This window comes from Leiobunum rupestre, chromosome 8 (assembly GCF_980474605.1).
Source record: "Leiobunum rupestre chromosome 8, qqLeiRupe1.1.hap1, whole genome shotgun sequence".
Lineage (NCBI taxonomy): Eukaryota > Metazoa > Arthropoda > Arachnida > Opiliones > Sclerosomatidae > Leiobunum > Leiobunum rupestre.
The window spans coordinates 46,491,010-46,514,454 of NC_143391.1; the positions used below are offsets into that span (position 1 = coordinate 46,491,010).

Consider the following 23,445-nt stretch of genomic DNA (forward strand, 5'->3'; position numbering starts at 1 on the left):
TCAGAAAGTTGTAGAGCGTCATCGAAAACGTACGGATATCGTACGTTCAATGAAAAAAAAACAATTTTTAACTGAAAAACAAGACAAGTTGGGCAATCCAAAATACACATTCAATTCTATGCGGTTGAAGAATTTTACTAAGAATTTAGCAGGGTTGGGTGGCTTAACCCATTGTTTAAACGTTGGCTAATTTCAAATGTTTGCACGTGGTTTAGCTCTATTTAAAGCATTGTTTCCTTAACCCGGCCGAAAAAATCTAACCACGGTAATTTTTGCAGAACGGCATAAAAATAGGAGACTATCGGTTAGCACAGTAAGGCAAGCGGTCAACGACTTTGAGCGTTATGGTCATGTGCAACCTAGGTTTCGTGGTTTGGGACCACACGATTTGGACTTTGAGAACAGTATAATTGCATTTTTTTGCTGCATACCATCACCGTAGGTGTTCCACAGCAAGTGATAATTTTGGTTGTAATAAATCTCGCATTTGGTTAATATTACGCAAAAAACACTACCACCTGTACAGAGCTAAGCTGCACCAAGGCCTAGGAGTTGGAGTTCTCGAAAGATGATTCGACCTCTGCAAAAAGTTTCGATCCCCAATTTACCCGCAAGGTTTTGTTTCCAGACGAAATTTAATTTTCAACCTTTGAATCATAAAAGTAATCACCAATAGCAGGACGAAAACCTTTATTGGGGATTTACCCACCATCTTCAAGTGCAGATGCCAGATTGAAGGATTTAATGATAGAGTTGGACTCGTGGGAAATCGCCTCATTGGTCAAGTGACTTTACCGCGAAATCTCAACGGTCAGAACCTTTTGCTTTTCTTACAGAACGAAATTGCAGAAGAAATCAACGACGCCAAGAAAGGTTGGGTTAAATATTTTGGGTAAAATTTATTTCGACCCAATTTGAGTTAATATTAACCCATTTTGGGTTGTTCCAAAACTTTTGGATTATTTTGAAAGGGGTATGTGTTTGGGTTATTTTCGGAATTTGTCTTATTGCCCAACTTGGGTAAAATGTACCCAAAAAAATGGTAACACTTCATTATGTCGGCTGCTAAATTTTTGAAAGTTGAGTTTCTATTGGTTCCTTTAACGTTTACGCGCCAAATAGTCGAAACTAAAACTTTTCTGGCCAATTCTAGAATGTTCCAAGAAACTGAAAAAAGTTTTAGTTTTAGACTCTAAACAAAACATCCTTAAACTGAGCTGTCGGTTGCGCCAAAAAACCAGACGTAATTCAATAGTAATTTTAAATTATTTTTCTAAAGTCAATTATAAGCAGTATGAACTTAGATATTTTAAAGAATTGCAATATGCTCTAAACTAAATTTATGCATTTACTATACCTAATAAGGCTTTATCTTTTAAGTAATTAGGCCTAAGCTTGTTTCTTTATTGTGTAAACATGTTTTGTACTTCGAAACATAGGTAAAGTTTTGCTATAGGTCTATTTGTTTAAAAATATTAGCTTATAAGAATTTAAAATGTGAACTGTTTGGAAGTTCTCAAAATTAATCAGAGCAATTGCTTTTAATTCAAAGCAATTACTATGTTGTAATATGCCATAGGTAAATTCCACTAACTTTCTCGCTCCAGTCTGGCTTATGTGTTCAGTACATTGCCAATGAATTAATCATAGTTTCTTGCTGTAAGAATTTACTTGAAAAATGCCTTTGAAACTTGGAATTGACAAAAAAAGTTCTTGTCAATGGAGAGCTTTAGCAAATCGTAGAAATATTGCTAATTTTCAAAGTATATTTGGTGTTTTTCATTTATTTATGGTTAGGATGAGTGAAATTGGTGAAATTTTGACCATTACGAGTTAATATATAACAGTTTTCTGGACAAATGACTACTTAATTTTAGCGAATCTGATAAATCTAGGTAATTTTCAAATTATATTTGGTGTTTTTTATGTATTTATGGTTAGGATGAGTGGAATTGTCGGAATTTGGAGCTTAACGAGTTAATATATAACAGATTTTTGGAAAAATTACAATTTCATTTAGTGAATCATAGAAATGTAGCTAATTTTCAAACCATATTTAGTGTTTCTCATTGGTGGAATTTTGACCTTTACGAGTTAATATATAACATTTGTCTGTAAAAATTACTACTTGATTTTAATTTATGAAAGGATAAAAACTTCGTTAGATTTGCATATTTAATAAAAACAAAGATGATATTTACAATGAGTCCGACTAGTTTCGTTCTGCTTAGCAAAACATCTTCAGGGACTAAACCGTCCTGTCTTAATTGTATAAATTTAAGATTCCTAGATGGCGCCTCTCTCTAAAAAATAGTTTGACTGAAAAAAGAGATAAGAATTTATGTACGATCAGCTTTACTGTGACAAAGGTTGAAATAATTTTTGTATAAAATGACGGAGAACTCACCAGGACGGTTTAGTCCCTGAAGATGTTTTGCTAAGCAAAACGAAACTAGTCGGACTCATTGTAAATATCATCTTTGTTTTTATTAAATATGCAAATCTAACGAAGTTTTTATCCTTTCATAAATTATCAATCGCATATTGTACGTGCAAACATACTAAGCCTTACTTATTTTAGCGAATCTGAGATATCTAGCCAATTTTCAAACTATATTTGGTGTATTTCATGTAGTTATGGTTAGTATGAGTGGAATTGGTGGAATTTTGGCCTTTACGAGTTAATATATAACATTTGTCTGTAAAAATTACCACTTAATTTTTGCCAATCTGAGATATCTAGCCAATATTCAAACTATATTTGGTGTATTTCATGTAGTTATGGTTAGTATGAGTGGAATTGGAGTTAATGTATAAGTTTTCTGAAAAAATTACTACTTAATTAATTTTAGCGAATCTGAGATATCTAGCTAATTTTAAACTATATTTGGAAATTTGGTGTATTTCATGTAGTTATGGTTAGGATGACTATTTAATAAGATGTATGCCCTGTTTTCTAAGAACTGTGAATTTTTTTATTACCTAATTGTTACAGAAACACACTTTTCATTATATTATGTTTGCTAACTGTAGACTATTTTGGTTAATTTAGTAGTAAAATCTAACCAATAGCTAATACAATATTGAGGTTTACCCTATTGCTGAGGAACCACCTATTATCCCTGTATAACGTACTAAGAATATTCTTTCGTAAAATCTCATTTTTAAATTGCCTTTTAAGTCTAAGACATTTCCACCTTTATGTATATTTTCACTGATAAATTTCATGATTTTGAAATAAATCTTTCGGGCTAAATGTTTTTGTTTAACTTAAGAAAAAAAATTCGAACCCATGTAAAATAATCTGTGATAAGATTTTCATAGTTTTAATAAATGTTTTGCAAAACTTCAAGTTTAAATCCAATTTCATAAGTTTGTGGATTTTAATGTTCGAAAGATAATTGCTATATTTTAGATGCACAATGCAATTTTAATTTTAAAAAGTTATTTAAAAAGGCCATAACTGTTGCAGGGGGCTATACATATATTCACTTTAATAAATAGTCAATAATTTCAGCAAACTCTACTATTAATCCTATTTACCAAGATAGTAGGATTAATTGTAGATTTTGCCCAATTAATTTGGTAAATGTCCACTTTTAACCATATAATTGGGTAGTTTCAACTACGCAAATCTTGGGATAAAATGAAATTATTAACCATAAGATTGGGCAAAAGTCGCATTTGACTAAAATGTTTGGGTTAGTAAACTATAACTTACTTTTGGTTAAATAAAAAAACAACTATTCATTTTGGGTCATTAAATAAGTGACCCATTTTTGGTTATTAAAATGCTACCCAACCGCTTGGGTACTTTTCCATTGACCCTAGCATGTGTAATTTTTAACCCCATCTTGGGTTGTTTCAAGTTTACCCAAGTTTCTTAGTAGGTGCAATACTGACCCAGAATTTGGTTCAAAATTGGCCTAATTTGGGTAATTTTTAACCCAACTTTTTTTAGCGTGACCTTCATGTAACTCAACGGTGAGGACTTTGGTTTCAACAAGATGGTTCCCTGCCTTTTTATCACAAGGACCTGACCAATTTCCTAAACCACGAGTTGGATCAGGCACAACGACGCTGTTCATTGGCCACCAAGGTCATTAGATCTTACTTCGTGGGATCTTTTCCTTTTTGGATTTATCAAAAAAAGGGGATAATGCAAATTGGTTCAAAGTCAAGAGGAATAATAGTCAAATAATAGAAAATGGTTGCTGTGGAAAATCGGCATGAATCATCCATTTTCTTCTCACATCAAAAAGTTATCGCTCTCATTAGATCTTCATTCATCCTCAGTTTGTAAATCTTTCTAATGCCTTCAATTAATTTAAGATGAGGCGCACTTGAATCGCGAATAATTCTGCCTTTTATTAGAAAACCCAATTTTGTATGGTAACATTTTGTGCAAAACTTAAAACATAAAAAAGGATTCGAAAGAGGGCCCCAAGTGGTCGAAATTAACGTTTATACAAATCCCCCTTAGAAAATATTTGTCCTTGACGGTAGCGACGTGTTTCTGAAAATGTATTTTATACGCCTCTGACTATATTTCGATAAGGTTTAAATCCCACCTTCACGGACGTAAAATGATCGGGTTAATGAGAGCTATAGTTAACGCTACAGCCCGGTTTCTTAAACGAATCTTTTGATTTGACAATCCAAATGTTTTCTTTTAAAGTACTTACTTATCTTATAATCATTATCTTTAATTATTCAACATCGCAATCATAAACCAATTACATCACAATTGGTCAAATCATTTGTATAATAATACATTTTATTTTATCTTGCTAATGGCATTACTACACTTTTCCTTCAAGGAAAAATAGTACAATCTCGGAATAGTTGATTATTATTATTTCTTAAGATATATACTAAGCCACAGGTTTGACACAGATATTTTCTGGTCCCGATTCTCCGTTCGTAAAATCCTTGGGCGTGTATTTCTCTTCGAGTTTGGGAGCCTTGTCTAATGCGGCCGTTTTCTGGGATCTCCCGATGAACCACGAGCAGAGGACCCGCTCTAGTTCAATGCACGGTGCTTCGAAAAACAACCTGATAACTACGGCTAATATGTGACTGGTGCATAAGTTCCCGAAAAAAAGATACACCTGCAAAAGGTTAAATTTCGATAAAAAGAATATTTTTGTTCTTAATAATCTTTTATAGCTTTCAAAGTTAAAACTTTTAAGGCCATATCAACTAATTTGGTTATGCTAACCAATCAGGAGAATTGAGGAACAATTAAGATTTAGATATGGTTGAGGAGGTGGAAGTTCTTCAATATAGTTCGCAACTTAAGCAATAGTGCTTCATTAACCAAAAGGGTATTTTTCACTATTCCCAAGTAGAGTGATTTGACTGGGATATTTCAGTCGGAGATAAAAACAAGTCTGGAAATATTCGTTCAGTGCTTCCATAACTTTTCTCCTAACGAAACTTTCACGAATCCCAACCGTTGGATGACCAATCGGTTCGTAAATAATTAGATTTTCAATAACTCAGCGAAATCCAACGTTACTGCGGTTTGAAATACATAACTAATTTAATCTTTGTGAATATACATGAACGGTCTTTAAGCCTTTAAGTAGTGTATTTTAAGTTGTCTACATTTCAGCTTCCCTAGTGTTACATTATATTTCTCCAGTTTTCGTTTTAAGTTGTAGCTTCCGCAGAATTATATATCCCCTGTTTATCGATTATAAACCCGCATTTTTAAATCTTCTTATTTATAGCTCCAGTCTTTAGCCCATACCACGCGCTTTAAATTAATTTATTTTCAATTTCCAATGTTAGGCAAGTTTAAAGTAATATAATGTCTATTTTATCTTTCTTGATTAATTTACAATTATTCCGACTGTTGACGGCTTTCTTGAAGGTCAACGGTAGTATTCGAATTGTTTAAATTTTTATAAAAAAATATTACTAACAATTGTCGCCAATATGGTAATCTTGAGTAATACTTACGAATGAACTATTTGAGACGTCTTGATTTCCCAATCTCGAAAACCAATAGACCATTTGAACTATCATGTGAATCAAGTAAAGTTGGAACGACAGCTTGACTAGTGGCTGAAATCCTGGCCACGAAAGGATGTCATTGACGTAACCTGTAAGGTTTGATAATATAAAAGAGATGTATTTTAGAGTATTGGAAGGGCATTTTCTTGCATTTAAGGTCAAAGATGTCGACTTTTTCCTCCAACGAAAGTACACACATTTCTTAAAGTGAACTGAAAATCTATTTAACAAAGTACGAACCACAACATTTTGCTCTAATTTTAATACCAGGGGTGTCACTAATATTAAACAAAGCAACCTAGCTTCCGCAGCTCACAACAGATCATATATAGCATTTAAATCATTACTCTTTAAGCAATCAGCGTAAAAGATATTTGTGCATGTAGTACCTCCTTTCCGGACGTAGCATGCGTAAACCACCCAGGCTACAGCCAATCCCCAAATGATCCTTTGAAACGCGGAGAATAGCACGACTTCTGCCGTATTGTAAGGGTGGTAATTGACCCACGGATAAGGCGCATACACTGCTGTCATTCCGAAACATACCGCAATGACCCATCCAATCAGGGCTGTGCTCTACAAAAAGAAACAAAATATTAGTGGCTAATAAATCCATTCGATGAATATCGAATAGCATTTATTAACCTTCGGTAGGTTCATCGTTATTTGAGTTTCAGGGTCAACTGTTTTTACCACGGCGGGTACAATACTAATCTCATCGAAAAACTTAAATTATTATTATTTATTATATTATATTATATTATATTATATTATTTTATAACATATTTAAAGTACTAACTCTTTGACCTCAGTGTTCAGTTTCCTTAAGATCTTAATATAGTAATTAAATTATTTTGAACTAGAATCCATGCTAACGACGCCTGTTTACCTTTGAAGTCTAGCGGCAAATTAATTTCAGTAGAGCGAGCTACATTTTATTCCGGGGGTAGATATTCTTGCATAGACTACGAGAGTACCCAAGGTGTTTATTGCCGGTTTGGTTCAAAGTCGGGCTCTCATGTAGACCTATATGAGATATGAAATTTCCCAAAAGTAGACGTTGCAGTACCTATTCGATTTGCCATGACAAAGAAAAATGTTTTTGACCTCTTAAATGAAACTAAGATTTTTTCCTTATTTTACACAAAAAAGGTTCCAATTTATCCAATTTTATTGAAATTTACCTAAATGTGGTCCAAATTTCCCATTTCGTGATTTTCAAATTTTTAAAAAAATTCGTAGGTGAAACCAAGGAGGATGAATTGAATGGGTAGTGCAGCATCTCCTTTTGTTAAAATTCATATCTCATATAGGTCTATATTACAGCTGACTTTGAACAAAATCGGCAATAAACACCTCGGGTACTCTCCTTGTAAGCTCTATTCTCTGCAAGCACTATTTAGTATTATCAGACCAGTCAAAAAACGATTTATAAATTAATTAATTTGCATGTGACACATATTGTCTGAGAAAATAAAAACACGGTATTTTTTAATTTGATATTCCGTATCACAATTTACTGACTATCAAAATCGTGTATCTATCGCTCTCAGCCAGAGCAGAACAAGTCTTCACCTCTCTGCTCTTATCCGTCCATTTTTTAATAAATCAGGTCATCTTAACCGTAACCAAACCAGCGCTCAAGCTACCGCGTTCACCACTTATTCCACAGTCAACGCCACCACCATTACCACTTTCGCTTCCGCGAGGACGCTACTATGGACTTTGATAGCGAAACCACCGTCAAGGTCATCCAGCGCAAGAGACGCCCCTCGGTCCCAAACCCCGCCCCAGGGGTGCAATAAACCCAAACTCCCTATGGACCCCCCCTTAACCCCGGCTAAAAAAAGTACCGATACGATCCAGCCAGTGATTTATCGGCTGACACTCAAATTCCTTTTAAGCCAGCCTCCTCGTCAACAGTTTCGTTCACCGTGCCTTAGGCTACCCGAATCCAATCGGCAGCACCGTGTTGGCCGGAAACGATAGGGATCCCGCCCCCGTTTAAACCCTGTTCCGTTGACGGAAACAATGATCCCGCCGTCGTACCCATTGCCAACAACGGCTTACATCGGAGCGAACGCAACTGCTACTGCCATCTCTCATCATCTATAAGCGCTTTTTTTCCTAATGTGTCAGATGTGGTGAGCTCTCAGAAAAAAATAACACTGCTTTAGTTTTGTGTTTAACAATTTTTTTTCAGTTTTGTCTCTTAATGTGCGCGGTATGAGTCTGACTCTGATGTCTATCCCCGCTCGTGACTTTGAGGACAGTCTTCATCCCGACATCGTTTGTTTTTAGGAAACTTACGTGACACCGTTTTTGAAAATCATATGTGATTTTTTTACGTGCCCGCGCTGAATCCGGGCAGTGGTCTATAGCGATATGTCTTTTTCTCCGCCCCTACGTCCCTTTCGTCGACAGTTTTTAGGACCGATATCTCTGCGTTCGTTTTTAAGGCCGATCCATTTCTTTTGCTTGTATATTTCGGCATCATGCGACGCTATCGCTGTCGATACTTTGAACTACATTATCAAAGCGTTAAACAATTAAGACTACCCCGACACTATTCTGGAGCTAGAGAACTTCAATTACTGTTAAATCGTATCGTTCGAATGAATTGCCCAGATTATAGAAACGTTTTAGTTACTAACTTAATTGATCTCATTACCAACTGCTCTATTGTCTCCATTCTTCCCAAGACCGAAGACCTTATGGACCGGGCAAACTGGCCCCCCATCTCACTAAATAATTCGTATTAAAACCTCTACTCAGGCTTATTTCATTCCAGGGAGGTGCATTTACCACTCCCATTCGGTTCTGCGTGATTTTATCGGACTTACCAACTCCAAGCGCAAATATTTCGTGATTTTCTATACTGAATTTCTCAAGTCTTTCGACCACGTTTAACCGGACGCACAGTTTAGCGGCGACAAAATCTTGTCCATTTCGGTGGAATAGCGCAAGGGTGGAAAGAAGCCCGTTACATACTCTTCAACAATCCGCTTACCCGTGATATTTACCGCTACCTCGCCTACTCTAGCTCTCATACGTGGTAAAACCATATGAACTGATCCAATACCTACCAACGATACTGATGTTTTCTTGTTCCTGGCCAAAAATGTCCCCAGAAATAAACCGATGCTGTATATTCCCAGATGTGTTTGTGGTTTGTACGTAATTGTTTCGAGGTATAATGATGCTTTTCTTTAAAGTAAAAAAAGAAAAACATTTATTGTCATATGATCAAAGAAAAAGAACTACTTAGAGCGGAAAATAAATTAAATTCAAATCGGTCGCGTTATTTCCACCGTCTGGACCCATAGAAATCTCATAGGTAACTAGAATGCTGCCGCCTACGGCCGAGCTTGACGCCAGTTCGCCAATGAGAGGCCGTAGAGTGGTTCCGCCAAGGAGGATAATAATCCTAATTGGATCCGTTACTATAGCGGGAGATAGGTGACGTCATTCTCTCCGGTGACATTCAATTCTTGGCAGAACCGCTCTTTGAGCTCTGATTGGCTGAGATCTGGCGTCGTCTGCCACGGCGTTTGGGCCATTTGCCAGTTACACGGCAGCATTCTAGTTACCTATGAGATTTCTATGTCTGGACCGGTCATTTGTCGAATCTCAGAAAAACCTAATGTTTCATGAGCACAGAGATTTTTCTAAGAACTTCCATTCGTTAAAGCAAAATAACATTTCGGCAAAATACACACTACATGCAATTGAAATGTGTTTCTGTCTATAGGCGATAAAGTGTTACATTTTTTTAAACCGCAAAATAAACTGCAAACTCTGGTCTTCTCAAAAACAACTGCTGGGAACTCTGCGAAGTTGGCGATTGACCTTAATGGTGCTTTATAATTCTCAACTGGCGAGTCAAGCGCGTACGGGTCTTATAGAAAAATGAGCCCTTGCCAACAACGCCAGGAATTAAATAATGCTACCTCTCGTAGAAATTTCCTAACAAAAATTGGCATTTGTGTAAAAAGGTTTGATAGTGGGATCGCTTTCAACTGTTAAAGACGTGTCTGAGGCATCGATAAGAAATATAATTTGGATACCTTATACCGACAAGGTAGATTATATCTCTGAAAAAACTTAAAGAACTGCAGTGAATTAATCTGTTAAGATTTAGATTTTCATAGAGGGGTAACTCCCGGAAAGATATAATATCTCGTTCCGGGAATTTAGTACACCTTTTGGCGGTCAAAAATGAAAAATTTATTAATTATGTGTTGGTGAGATAATGAAACTAGTCTCAGAATATGACATAAGCCGCGTGTCTCTATCTCAATTAATTCAAAAGGAAGACAGTGGTTGACACTAGTGGTCAAGGTCAGATACTCTATCTCGACAACGGATCCCTAGATCTTTCGCGAAATCGATTTCCATTCTTCCCAGAACCAATGAAAACAGAAAATTGTTCAAAAACCACAACACGGTCTGGGTCAATCTAAATTATAATTGCTTTTAAAAATAATTTTAATTTAAAATTTATTACTTCGCAATTGGAAATAGCTTTCGAAAAAATAATCGTTAACTGTAGAATAGTTCATTGAATTATATTTTAAACTTACCCAAAATCGGATGCTTCGAATATGGCGGCGGGAGGAAATTCGAAGTAATAATTCGCATATCCATTCGCAGCGGCCGAAGTGAAAATGCTCAATCCTAAGAACAACTTTCCGCAAGTTGGACTCCTTTGAAACAAAAGGATTCGACATTAGAGTTGCTGATATTAATCGTAATACTTTTAAACGCAAAAATCCTAGTTTTTCAAAAACAATGCTCAACCTGGTTCTTTATTCCAAAATCTCACGCGGAAAAACATTCTTAGAAAAACAATTATTAAAGAAAATACCGACTTTCTTTATTTAGAGCGTGTTTAAAACTTTTCCATATCTACAGCCTTCTTTAAGTACCAAATGAAGAATTAATTTAGGTTCAAACGAGGATTGTTGAAACGTGTTTCCTGGATTTTAGCACTTTTATATTATTAGCAAACGTATAATTTTCTTCATCTTATTTTTCTTATTAGCATCGTGACAAAACGCATTGTAAACGCGTATTAAAAAACCTAGGTTTGTGAAACCTCTATTTGACGAAGCGCGCGATTTAAAAACGTGTCTGATTATCTCGCTTGGAAGATTTGGAACGCGCACCGGGAGGAAGAGACAGTTAGAGTTTGAAATAAAAATTCAGTTTATATATTCGATTTAAGAAGGAGCTGTTGCGCTTAATTTTGGGGAGTAAATTTCGGATTCATCTGGGCATTATACGAAACACGCATAGTTTTATAGTATTGATAAAGACCTTTAGATATTTCAGTGTATTAGTCGCGATTCCACAAAGATGAATATAGAACCGTGGCAGCTTAAAACTTGTCTTTTTACAAGTTTTGTAGAATCAGCTTCGTCTTGAGTAAAGATTAATAAAATTTTAATAAATCATTAATTATTTAAAAGTTTTTTATATTTTATTTTATTTTATTTTAATAAAATTCTCGGAAGGACGCGTCTATTGATACCATGAAGTAGCATAACTTTTTTTTTTAATTTAAATAGTCATAGGAAACCATGAAAAAGGAAGAAAATATAAACAAATATCTCATTAATTTAACGTTTTAATATTCCATAAATATTATCGTTATATTTTATTATTCACGTTGTCTACTTTATCAATTTAAAAAAATTCAAGTCTGAGTGACCATTTAGAAATTATCAGTGGCCATTTAGAAAATATAAAATTAAAGAAGGTAATGATATTTTTCTTGCCGTACGTAGAAAATATATTGCCTTCTAATAAATATGATAGCAGTGTCGCTGCTCATGGTTTGAACAAAATGAAAATGTTTATACTAGTGGTCCCCATAAAAAATTTCCAAATAAATAAGTTTTTAATTTTCTTACCTGAATAGAATAAAGAAGTAAACGATTGCAACCAGAAACAATTGCAAGTCAGCCGACAGATACCACATGTGGGTCACGCACTTCAAGTAAAGAATTAAAACTCAGTTAGGAAATCATAATTATCGAAAGCATCTAAGCAAAAACTTATCAACACTACTTTTTAAGAAAATTTAATTTTTAACTAATACATTTTTAATTTCATTGGGTGTTTGCGCTCGCTCCTACTCTTGTGAAGAAAAAAGGATTCTCTCTGCATTCTTGTATTTCAATGGGTTAAAATTCAACTTTAAAAAGGGTAATTAATTTTTCATACCTCTTCACAATAACAATAAGCTCCAAAAAAGTAGTTTTAGGAGCGCGAACGGTTAATCTAATTTTTTTTACAATTTATTTATTTTATTTATTTATTTATTTATTTATTTAAATACATAATAGACTGCTAAGCTACATCAAGCTTTTGTGCAATCTTAGAGCTTGTGGCTTATGGAGATATGAAGAATAATAAAAAAACAAAAAGAATAAAAAAAATACGTTAAACATGAGAAAAAAAGAAAAAATGTGAAGGCAATAGTGCAAACAGGGGATAAATGGGGACAGGGCGGAGTTACTGAGAGTCTATGAGATGGTTTCTAATGTTGCGTCGGGCCATCGGGCGTGAGGTGCAGTGGAGTATATCGCTGGGTAATTTATTCCACCAGGTAATTGTACGGACGGAAAAGTGCCATTGACGGGTGGTAGTACGGACATGTGGTTTGACTATCTTGGCATTATGACCTCTCGTTTTTCGAAGAGTGGCGAAGTCGAAGAAAGTATTTGCCTTTAAGGCAGAGCTACCAGTCCAGATATTCCAGATATGGAGAAGGTCGTTGATAGTATGTCGCAATAGTGGTGCGTCAATGGCAAGTTTGAAGTTCCGCATCTCAGGCGTATCGGTTTCGTTAGCTTCGTGAATCGGTTGTGGGCTTTGGTCAGTCGATCTCTATCTCCAGCCATATGCGGTCTCCAAACCTACGAGGCATAATTTATTTGAGGAAGCGCTAGTGACTGGTATAGGGTTACGTATGTTTATGAAAATGGAAAAGAGAATGGGTCCACGTACGCATCCTTGTGGGACACCACTTGTCAGTGTAAGCGGTGCGGAAGTACAGCCTTTAAGCACAACAGCATGAGGGCGACCTGTTATGAAACCGCACAGATTCTTCGAGTGACGCAATTAGGCCCGAGTGGCGGATAGTGTCAAAAGCCTTGCTGAGGTCCAAGTAGATGACAACTACTGGGGACCCAGAGTCAAGCCATCGAGTCCTGTCATTGGTAGCCATCAGTAGATTCGAGGTATACAAGAGTGTTTGGAGCGAAATCCGTGTTGTGAAGGGTGTAGGAAATTGTTGTCAGTCAAGAAGGTTCGAAGCGGATCATCAGCCAGCCATTCTGCAACCCTCGCAAGTAGACAGGTTTTGAATATTGGGCGGTAGTGCGTTGGGTTAGTACGTGCTCCTGCCTTGTGAATTGGTGTGATGGTAGAATACTTCCAAACTTGCGGGACTACACCGGAGCGGAAACTTTTATTGATAATTACAGTTACTGATTGTGTAATAACAGGTGCTTATGTTTTCAATAGATAGGGGTGTAGGCCATCAGGTCCGGCTAATTGGTTATGATCTAGAGCCATTAATTGCTTGAAGACTGACGTTGTAGTGCAGGAAAAATCAGTGAGATAGTTATCTTTGGGAGTGATGTGGGTTGGATGTGTAGATGCGGGTTGGGTAGGAGGTGGGATCGTGTTGGAAGAGACTGCGGCAAAGTGTTTATTTAGTATATCGGCCATGATTGCGGGATCCATTGTCGAATTGCCAATATCATCAGTCATCTCAGTGATAGTAAAGTTAGACATGGCTGAAGAACGCTTTGGGATTTGAAGTTATGCGTTGTGTTAGATTGTTTTCAAATTTGCGTAATGCGTTATGATTCTATGAAGCGTTTGCGTTGAGGGAAAAACAGACGAGAAGAGTATCCCTTGCACCGTTGCGTTTTTCTCGCCTTTTACTCAGAAAAAGCACGAAAAACACATCTGTAACTGCACGACAGTCACATTACTAAGACTTAAGTTTAATAACGAAGTCAAAACTTTCAAGAAATATTCAGGTAATTTCGTTTAACTTACTAAACGTAACTTTATAAAATGGATGTTGAACCTTAAAGGGTCTATGACCTTTCTAGTTTGGTAGAGTGCACTAACACTTGTAAGCTTGTTAAAAAATCCATACGGATTACTACAAACAAATAGTACAATAAATTATCCATTAAACCTCTACTATCAGGCTAATATAGGGGTTTTAGTTCAAATATATACTGATTCAACTGATAAATTTTTAAACAAAACCATTAACTAGTGAAATAACTATATATCAGTGATTATATATTTATTTTATAAACGTGCTATATTTTGAAATATTGCCTCTTCACGTAGAGGCTACCTTAGCTTTATATTAAAAATCGACTTTAACCAAATATGGTAAGAATATTGTTACGGTAGGAGTTTGAGTAACGACAAGTATTTCTAAGTTAAGACAATTTAATTCATACAAAATATACAAGTACAATATAACGCCTACTAGCCAGGAGAAGGTGGATAGACGGGAAGCGATGGCGAGCGGCGGGTCACCGTCGGGGATAGTCTCACGACGAAGGAGGCTTTTCACACGGGGCCGGACTTTTCCAGTCTCTGTCCCCGCGCTTATTACCTAGACAACCGTCTCGAGCTTTTAGCAGCAGGAGGTTAGGTCGCCTCTTCGGAAGGGCCGAGCTTGTGCAGCTTTTAGTCCCTTCTTCGGCCTACGCCGGGAGAACGTCCCGATCTTGGAGAGGGACCCCGCTTTTATAGTGGCCGAGCGACCTTGGTCCTTTTGTTCCTGCTCGCCACATTTCTGACTGCTTATGTTATTGTTTGGTTGTCTGTCCGCCTATTCTCTAGCTAGCGCGACAGCTCCCCCGCATGAGTAGAGCCGTCCCCGGCGATAATTTTAAGAAAAAGCAAAAAATAAAAATAAAATAAAAATTATATGTACAAAAGTAAATGAGAACTGAAATATTTAAAATAATAACATTATTCGGTGATATACTGCAGTATGTGGTGTCGTAAATCCACTTCGTCGGTGAAAGTTAGTGGAAGAGATTCCACCATCCGGCGGGCGTACTCGCAAATGAAGATTCCATCATCTTTTGGGTTCGTGGGGAGGCTACATACCGGGAAGCGTACAGTGAAATCGATGGGGTCAACGTCCAAAATCCCTCGCAGTTGGGCTTCCCGAGATAGATATCGCCGAGTAATGGAGATAATCTGTGGGTCGGCTGGCTGAATAGGGCTTAAGTGCACCACGGATGTATCTGGTATATCCACAAAAACCACACTCCAATAGTTGTTAGTGTGGATTGGTATAATTAACAACTCGTAGCCAAAAAGGTCAGGTTCCTGGCGAGTCAACGAGCAGGCAGCGCTGGGTTCCGTTTTACACAATGGGGAGGCAAACTGGGTGGAGTAGACATACACTGACCTGGAAGTTTGTGTTTCCAGCACTCTAAGGTACACATCGATGACAACATCTGGTACAGCTGCAGGTTCGTCATTTCCGCGGCTTTGCAGTGGCGCTAAGTCGGCATTGGTGATGGTTAGGCCGAAGCGAGTGAGAGAATGGGAATTCGAATGTGCGGAGCACGAAGTAGAGGAGATGACGTCGGGTTGAGCTTTGATTCGGGATTGGAGCCTCCGTTCATGGCGTTTGTTCCTCCTGGATAAATCTGCAATAACCCGGGGATTTAGCGTATCCGTCCGGCGAAGGTTTTGGAGTCTTCCGTGATATTCCTTCTGACGCTTGGCCCGCGAAGGTTTCATTTTTGGTTTAAACGTGTTGGTGGAGAGGAAAAAAAAATGTACACGGCCAGAGCAGGAGTTAACTCGAAAATGAAACAGTTGTCCATGTATTTTAGCAGAAATCGGTGCTTTCGCCGTATATTGAATTTTATGGCCCCGCGAGTTTCTACGAAAATAGACTGTGAATGCTTGGAAGCGAAATAATTGGGTCCTAAGGGAGATATGGGGGGGGGGGGGCGTTGGTTCATAAACCAAATGTTGTTTTTTCTTTTTTTTTTCTTCTTAGAAATTGTGGTATCCTAGTCGGTCGGGGCTTCTCCGCAACCGCGTTGACCGGCGGGGATTTATGGAGGGGGTGATGGGGGTAGGGGGGGTCGTTCGAGAAGGAGAGTCATTGTTCCTCGGACTTAAGGAGATAGGACTATCAGTAACGGAGAATTCACAAGTGTCAACTTGCTCTTTGAAGCGGACTGTAGACGGTAAGGGAGGGGGTAGCGGTTCGTCCCAGTCTGTCCTTGGGAAATATGGTTTAAGGCGCTCAATGGACACTAAGTCAGTTTTCGTGCCCGTAGAGTTAGAAATTTCAAAATCGTTGGGAGCGGTTTGTCGTAAAATTCGGTATGGGCCGGCATACTGGTGTAAAAGTTTTTCGCAACGCCCGGGAACGCGACGAGGAGTACGCAATAGGACCAGATCGCCCTCTTTGAAGCTAGCTTCTCTTCGTTTTGCGTCAAAACGGGGTTTATTTTTCTCCTGCGAGATGGCGTGGCGTTCGGCGGCGAGTTGGCGCGCCCTTTCCGCGTAAAGAATATTTTCAAAACCAAACTGACTCGTGATGGAGGGGGCCGGTAGATGGAGAGCGACATCGAGATTTAAGTCGGCTTCGTAACCGTGGAGAAGAAAGAATGGCGTATATCCCGTTGTTTCGTGGATGGAAGTGTTGTAAGCGAAGACCAGGTGGGGAAGGAAGTGATCCCAATCCCGATGGTCTTCGGAAATGTATTGCGACATCATGTCGGCTAATGTTTTATTACACCGTTCCACCATCCCGTTCGTTCTGGGATGATACGCTGTGGTACGCCGGTGCTCCACACTGAATAACAGTGTTATTTCTGCTACTACTTTATTGAGGAATTCTGTCCCTCTGTCACTTATCATTTCCCTCGGGCTGCCATATTGGAGTAAAACCCGATGAACGAGAAAGCGAGCGACTTCGTCCGCCGAGCCTCGAGGAACAGCTGCTGCCACTACAAGACGGCTGCAGTAATCGGTACAGACGATTATATGCACGTTGCCGTTGTGGGATTCGGGAAAGGGACCCAATTTGTCAATTCCGATTCTTTGGAAGGGTTTGGTGGTCGGTGGGATTGGCTGCAGTAACCCCGCTGGTTTGAATGGATACGTCTTGCGCTGTTGACAGGCTGTGCATGATGAGATGTAGTTAGAAACGTGCGATAACATTTTTGGCCACCAAAACCTTGAACGAATGCGTTCCCAGGTGCGACGGAATCCCAGATGACCGGCTTGAACATTGTCATGCAGCGTGTACAGAATTGGGGTACGCATCGATTTAGGTGCGACAGTAGCCCAATGGAATCCAGTGGAGGTACGAAGTCTACGGCAGAGTAGTCCTTCTCGCATATCGAAGCACTCTGTTGAGCGGCTGAGTTTTCGGTTTGGTGTTTTATTGGTTTTTGGGGTTTTCGCGCCTGGGGTAATGAAAGACTTTCCCCCATAAATTATAAAAAAAGGTTATACTCCCTTTTTGGGGGGAACCCTATGAATGTTTAGTACCGAATAAAAGAACTAGAGGGCAACAGCGTTTCAATTTTGAAATTAATTCCCTTAGCTTCACGTTGTATTGACTGATACTGCACTGACGAAATGTTTTGTAAGATTAAGTGAAATATTCTTTTTTCACTCCAAACATAAATTAAGTAAATTTTTGCCTTAGAAGAGCTGAAAGCCTAACACGCAATACGAAAGGGAATTTTAAAGCGATTCTACTTCTAGTATGCGAAACGGTAACCAAATTCCCCAATTATAATTCTCATTAACTTAAAAATATTAAAGGAATAAATTAAAAAATTAATTACTTTGAAACTTGGTGTCATACCTATTTATCAATAAAACACACACCGCAGTCTTCTATCTTATTCCGTTTTTTCCCAAAAGTTGAGCGTAAAATTGGCAAAAATATCGTTTTTGAACGCTGCGTCTATGTTTGAGTTTTTTTTTTAAATTACTACAGGGTTAATCAAAAATCAGTTTATCTGAAACCTAAGGCCCATACTTTAGTTCGTGTTTCAGAAAACACAACTACTCAACCCTAATTCAAACGCCTACAAAATGTATTATAAATTGACAAAATAAACCATTTTCGGGGCTGGTTTCCGATTAAGAGAAAAACCCGTCCAGGCTTTTAGCTTTAAGGACCATAGTCATAAGATTAATTTATCCACCTAGCTAGTAATGTCAGATTTACATACAGGTAAGAGTGTCAAAAATTAAAGGCGTATCCTATGGGTCCTAATGAATAGAAAATACCAAATGAGGTTTTTCCATGTCAACTTGACTATATAGTGGAAATTTTGTATTTATTATTCGATTTTTCTTCGCCTAGAAGGCATACGTGCCGAAGTACCGCGCTATTTCTGATTAAAAACGGTCTTCCTTTACCTAATTACCTTTTGTTTGTTTAGTTGTTTGGCTAATTTTTCATTTTAATTATATTTTCTACGGATTTATTTTCTTAAGAAAATAAGATTAGCAAAGTTTTAGACCTGTAATTAAATTATTTTAATATATTTTTTCAATTTTAGGTTATTTTCGATTTTAAACTTTTAAAATTCGTTTCTGTCGATTATTAAGGTGTCTAATAAAATTATGACAAAGAAAATTTACATTTCATGTATACAATTTGTGCTGAATACAAATATGACGGGCAAATTGCGCTAGCAAAAAATCAAAATAAAACAATTAACTACTTCGAGGTCGCAAAGACTCCCAAATTTCGACCTTAAAATTTTTTGTAATTTTCATATTTTTGTCCGAACACGTTAGCTATTCTAAATTATAAATGGGATCAATGAGAAATTATTTTAAAGCCCCCTTCCTCTTCAGGTGTGCCACTGATGAAATAGCGCGAATCGCTTACTTACGGGCATCAGAACAAACGTAGAAACGTTGGGAATTAATTTTTAAATTTAATAACGGTAAAATTACATATAACCCCCCCCCCCGGTACGCCACTGGAAATCGCTTACGGACGGTCATGATATCAAAGGGCCGGGGTGCTCGAAAGCATAATTAGGCATGAGAAAAAGAGAAACATCCCAAATCACACAAACACACGTTGGTTAATAGTACGTTCGTAAAAAAAGGTGCTAGGCGCAAGTAAAAATCGAAAATAAATGCAGCGCATGCTCGCCTCTTCAACCAATAAACTCTTCGAACCAGTCGGAAAATTAGCCGCTCGTTTCGAACATGCGACTGGCAAAATTTATTTCTGAGGATTTTAAATATTTCTTCTACATAATGGTAAATACCTTGCATTTATATATTTATATTGTTTATTATTATTATTATTTGTTTAGGCTAGTAAATTTCGAAGGTTTTTTGTGTTGAAACCTTAGTCCCTAGTAAATTAGCAAGTAATCCGATTAACATTTTAAACTAGTTATTTTGTTCAAGATCGTTAAGAACATCAGTTAATATATACAGTAAAGTAGGAGTCGCGAAGAACGAAGTAAACGTTACGAAACTTGAGATTAAACTAAACAGAACCAATCTTCATCTTAATTATAAAACTGAACTATTTTTGAGAAGATATGTATATAAGACCACGTTAAAAAAATATCTAGGATTCAAATCTCGTTAATCGCGTTTTCTATAATTTGGTGGATATCTGGGTACCAGCTTTTATTTTTTCGTATTAAATTTAGTTCAATTTTGTCATTACCCATAATATTTTAATTACAGATTTTCAGAGAATTATACGTTTTGAACTCCGTTTAGCTATTAAATATGAGTGGTTGGTTCTATGAAATTAGACCAATTTCTTATGACTAAATACGACATGAAAAACTGACAAGTTGCTCAAGCTAAAATACACTTTCGTTCTTTTTTGATTCGGTAGTTTTTTCTGGGAATCACTTTATCATTCATTTATTATTACATTTTTATCATACAATTTATTATTGCATTTTATTTAGATACTAACCTTATTTTACAAGGCAGACTTGCACTGGTCTTTCAACGGTATGGTTTGGAAATGTACAACTAAGACTTCGTACATACGTTATTTTCGCTGATCAAAGTCGTATAAATATTTTCCTATCGACCCAATGACATTTGTAATTTTAGGAAGGGCTTTACGCCTTTGATTGACAAAACATACCTAGCGTGTAATAGTTGTAAAAAACCTTTTCCGTGGAATTTTCAGAAATCGTTGAAATTTTACTAATTATTGTTAAGTAAATTGGTTTTTCAAAAACAAGTGTTACATTTAATTGCCAGTTCCTTATTCATCAGCTTTTTAAAAAAAAAACACACACAACATTGCAGCTGATGGTTAAATATTGGAAACAATTTTGTAACATTTTGTTTTTTTTTTAAATAAAACTTATATAAGAACAAGTTGGCAAGCCAAAATATACCTCTCCTCGGAAGAGTTTTTAATTTTCAGTGAAGCGTAACTGTATCCGTGGTTCTGCAGTAGAACGCTCACCTGTCGTGCAAGAGGGCTCGGATTCAAATCCCGGCCGATTAAAAAATTATACTACACCCAATGACAAAAAGAGGGCGCTTTTGGAAAAACCTTTTCCTGATTCTAAGAAACTGGGTACGCAGTGATTACCCTTTGCCCCTAAAATGCGAACGCGTTCGCAGGCCTGACAGACAGACCCACCCACAGACAGACACGGTGGTTGTATAACCCCTCCTAGGGTACAAAGTCCCCTCGGAGAGGTAAAAACTGTCTTCTGATTTAACACATGCATATTAATAAGGACCTGGCACTTAAATGTAACACTTGTTTTTGAAAAACAATTTACGTTAACAATAATTAGTAAAATTTCAACGATTTCTGAAATTTTCACGGATAAGAGTTTCTTTTATAAATATTTCACGCTAGGTATGTTTTGTCAATCAAAGGCGTAAAGCTGTATACAAAATTTACAAATGTTATTGGGTCGATAGGAAAAATAGTTTTTACGGATTTGATCAACGTATGAATGAAGTCTTAGTTGTACATTTCTAAACCATAACGTTGAAAGTCCAAGTGCAAGATGTCTTGTGAAAAAAGGGTGGTCTCTTCATGAAATGTAAAATGTTTGATAAAAATGTGATAACAAATGTATGATAAACAAGTTGGCAAGCCAAAATATACCTCTCCTCGGAAGTATGGTCCCTAGTGGTATTAATTTCTCGATACGCCCCCCAAAGATATCTCCGCAATTCAGAGTTATTTACGAAAAACGTATTCTCGGTTGAAACCCTGCCCGGTGTAAAATTTTCATTTTAATTTAAATAATTGAGACGAAACAATCGAGTTAATTTATTCAGAATATTATAAATTAAGTAGTTACAACAGCGAGTTAGATTCACTAAAACAATGCACAATTGAATTTAACTCTTTTTACAGTACATGTTTATCAGTTGAATATAATACTAAGCAAATTTTAATGAAAGAAACATCTACAGATGGTATTTGTATTTTTCTCGCTTACGAAATACTTGCCGCATCTTTAACGTTCATTTTATTTCAACTTCCAGTTGCGTTAGAAATCGTAGATATCCAAATATCCACACCAAATATATTTACTAGAAGCAAAAACCTTACCATCAACAAAGCACAGAGAGCCACTTGACTAACCGCCAGCTCTTAAAGCAATTAACGTTAAATTATCTCCTTTGAATTAACACAACTATATATAGGTCGTTAAGAACACCCGTAAATAAATAACAAAAAACTAACAAAATGGACCACCCACAGGGTCTACCCTTTAACCCTCTTATCTCGTCTTACTGCGCTAAAACAAGATTTAACCTTTAAAATTTCATTCGTAAAAAAACAGATTAGGCCTTCATAAATTCATTCATAAAAAAAGACTTTATTACCTATTATGCTTACGATGAGTGTCTTAATTTCAGTGAATCTAAGCAGCTATCGGTGGTTCTGTGGTAGAGCGCTCGACCGCCAAGCCGAATGGTCTGGGTTCGAAACCTGGGTGGCGCATTTGTTTTTAATCAATAGAGAAACGCTAAATTAGAATTTCTTCGATGCAATAATTTCAATTTCAATTCTATTTCAATTAAACCAAAATTTCGTACTCTATTAAATACGCTTCCGATAAAGTTGAAGGTCTAATTTTCATTAAGGCGTAACAAGTGTCGGTGGTTCTGTGGTAGAACGTCCGCCTGTCAATCAGGAGGTCTCGGGTTCAAATCCCGCCCGATGCGATCGCAAATTGATACGAATACCGTGTACAACTGGTGGAAACCCTGCCATTGGACGTTGAGAGGTAGCATTACACTCAGCACTCGGTCCATCCCAAAGTCATTAAGAAGAAGTTGGAGAGAAAACGCCCATATAAACTCAACAGACTCAACATGCACAACCATTAGAACACAAACACAACAAATTCAACACTCACAACCTACGCATAAACATTACAAAAACGTAATACACCAAACCGTCACGACGGTGAGCGAAAAAACACCATCCAAACCAAACCGCAAATGCATCCGTTAACGCTCACCGTCACACGGTGGTTTTGCCAACCCTTTGAGAAACTGCGTACGCAGTGATTACACTTTGCACCGAAAATGCGAACGCGTTCGCAGGCCTGACAGACCCACAGACAGACACGGTCGTTGTATAACCCCTCCTAGGGGACTTTGTCCCCTCGGAGAGGTAAAAATGTAATAAGAAATGTATGATAAAGTGATTCCCAGAAAAAACTACCGAATTAAAAAAGAACAAAAGGGTATTTTAGCTTGAGCAACTTGACACTTTTTATGCCGTATTTAGTCATGAGAAATTTGTCTAATTTCATAGAACCAACGATATTCTTAGGTTTTCGTTAACGTTCTACAACTTTCTTTTAATTGATATTTTGCATCTAGCACCTAGTGGTGAAAAAATATATATTTTTTAAATTGTGAAAACATTTCCAGAATTAGACGAAATTTTACTGATACATGTCCCCGGTATACTAACTCGACCGTAAAAATGTCAGCGTTCTAGCTACAAAAGATTTTGAAATAAATCGCTGGTCCGAACAAAAAAATACACCCTATATATCTAAAGTGACATGACTAGATATGTTTGATTAAATATGTATATGTTAAGTATAAGTACTTCATTAGTTTTAAATATGCCTATGTAATTAGATTAGATAATAAATACTAGTGATTAAATATTGTAGAAGTTGGCAATTTTGGGAGAGCGGTCTATTGAGCAGGAGATTTTTAATGTGGTATCGTGGAATTTAAAATCTTTAATCCCTTTCAGGAACTTATGTTTGGAGTCAAGAGAAGGAAAGACAAGTTTAATGGCACGACAGTAGCCAGTATCTGCCTGTTGAGGTTGATAGGAACGTAAGCGTGTATGTTTGACTTGGTTCATCAGGTCGTCAT

General features: G+C 37.0%; 2 protein-coding genes across 2 annotated transcripts; both read right to left on the bottom strand.

The window, feature by feature from the left end:
- Nucleotides 1-4,791: 4,791 nt before the first annotated feature.
- LOC149933522 (O-acyltransferase like protein-like) lies at nt 4,792-12,929 on the bottom strand. The gene is made up of 7 exons (XM_090157317.1): nt 12,771-12,929; nt 11,937-12,016; nt 10,605-10,727; nt 9,108-9,228; nt 6,411-6,597; nt 5,968-6,110; nt 4,792-5,111 (listed from the first exon to the last, which is right to left on the bottom strand). The coding sequence occupies exons 1-7, from the start codon at nt 12,927-12,929 to the stop codon at nt 4,875-4,877; spliced, it is 1,050 nt and encodes a 349-aa protein (XP_090013443.1). The 3' UTR covers nt 4,792-4,874.
- A 2,110-nt stretch (nt 12,930-15,039) lies between these two features.
- LOC149933523 (sentrin-specific protease 2-like) lies at nt 15,040-15,825 on the bottom strand. The gene has a single exon (XM_090157318.1). It carries the CDS (start codon nt 15,823-15,825, stop codon nt 15,040-15,042), a length of 786 nt encoding a protein of 261 aa, XP_090013444.1.
- Between the last annotated feature and the right edge of the window lie 7,620 nt (nt 15,826-23,445).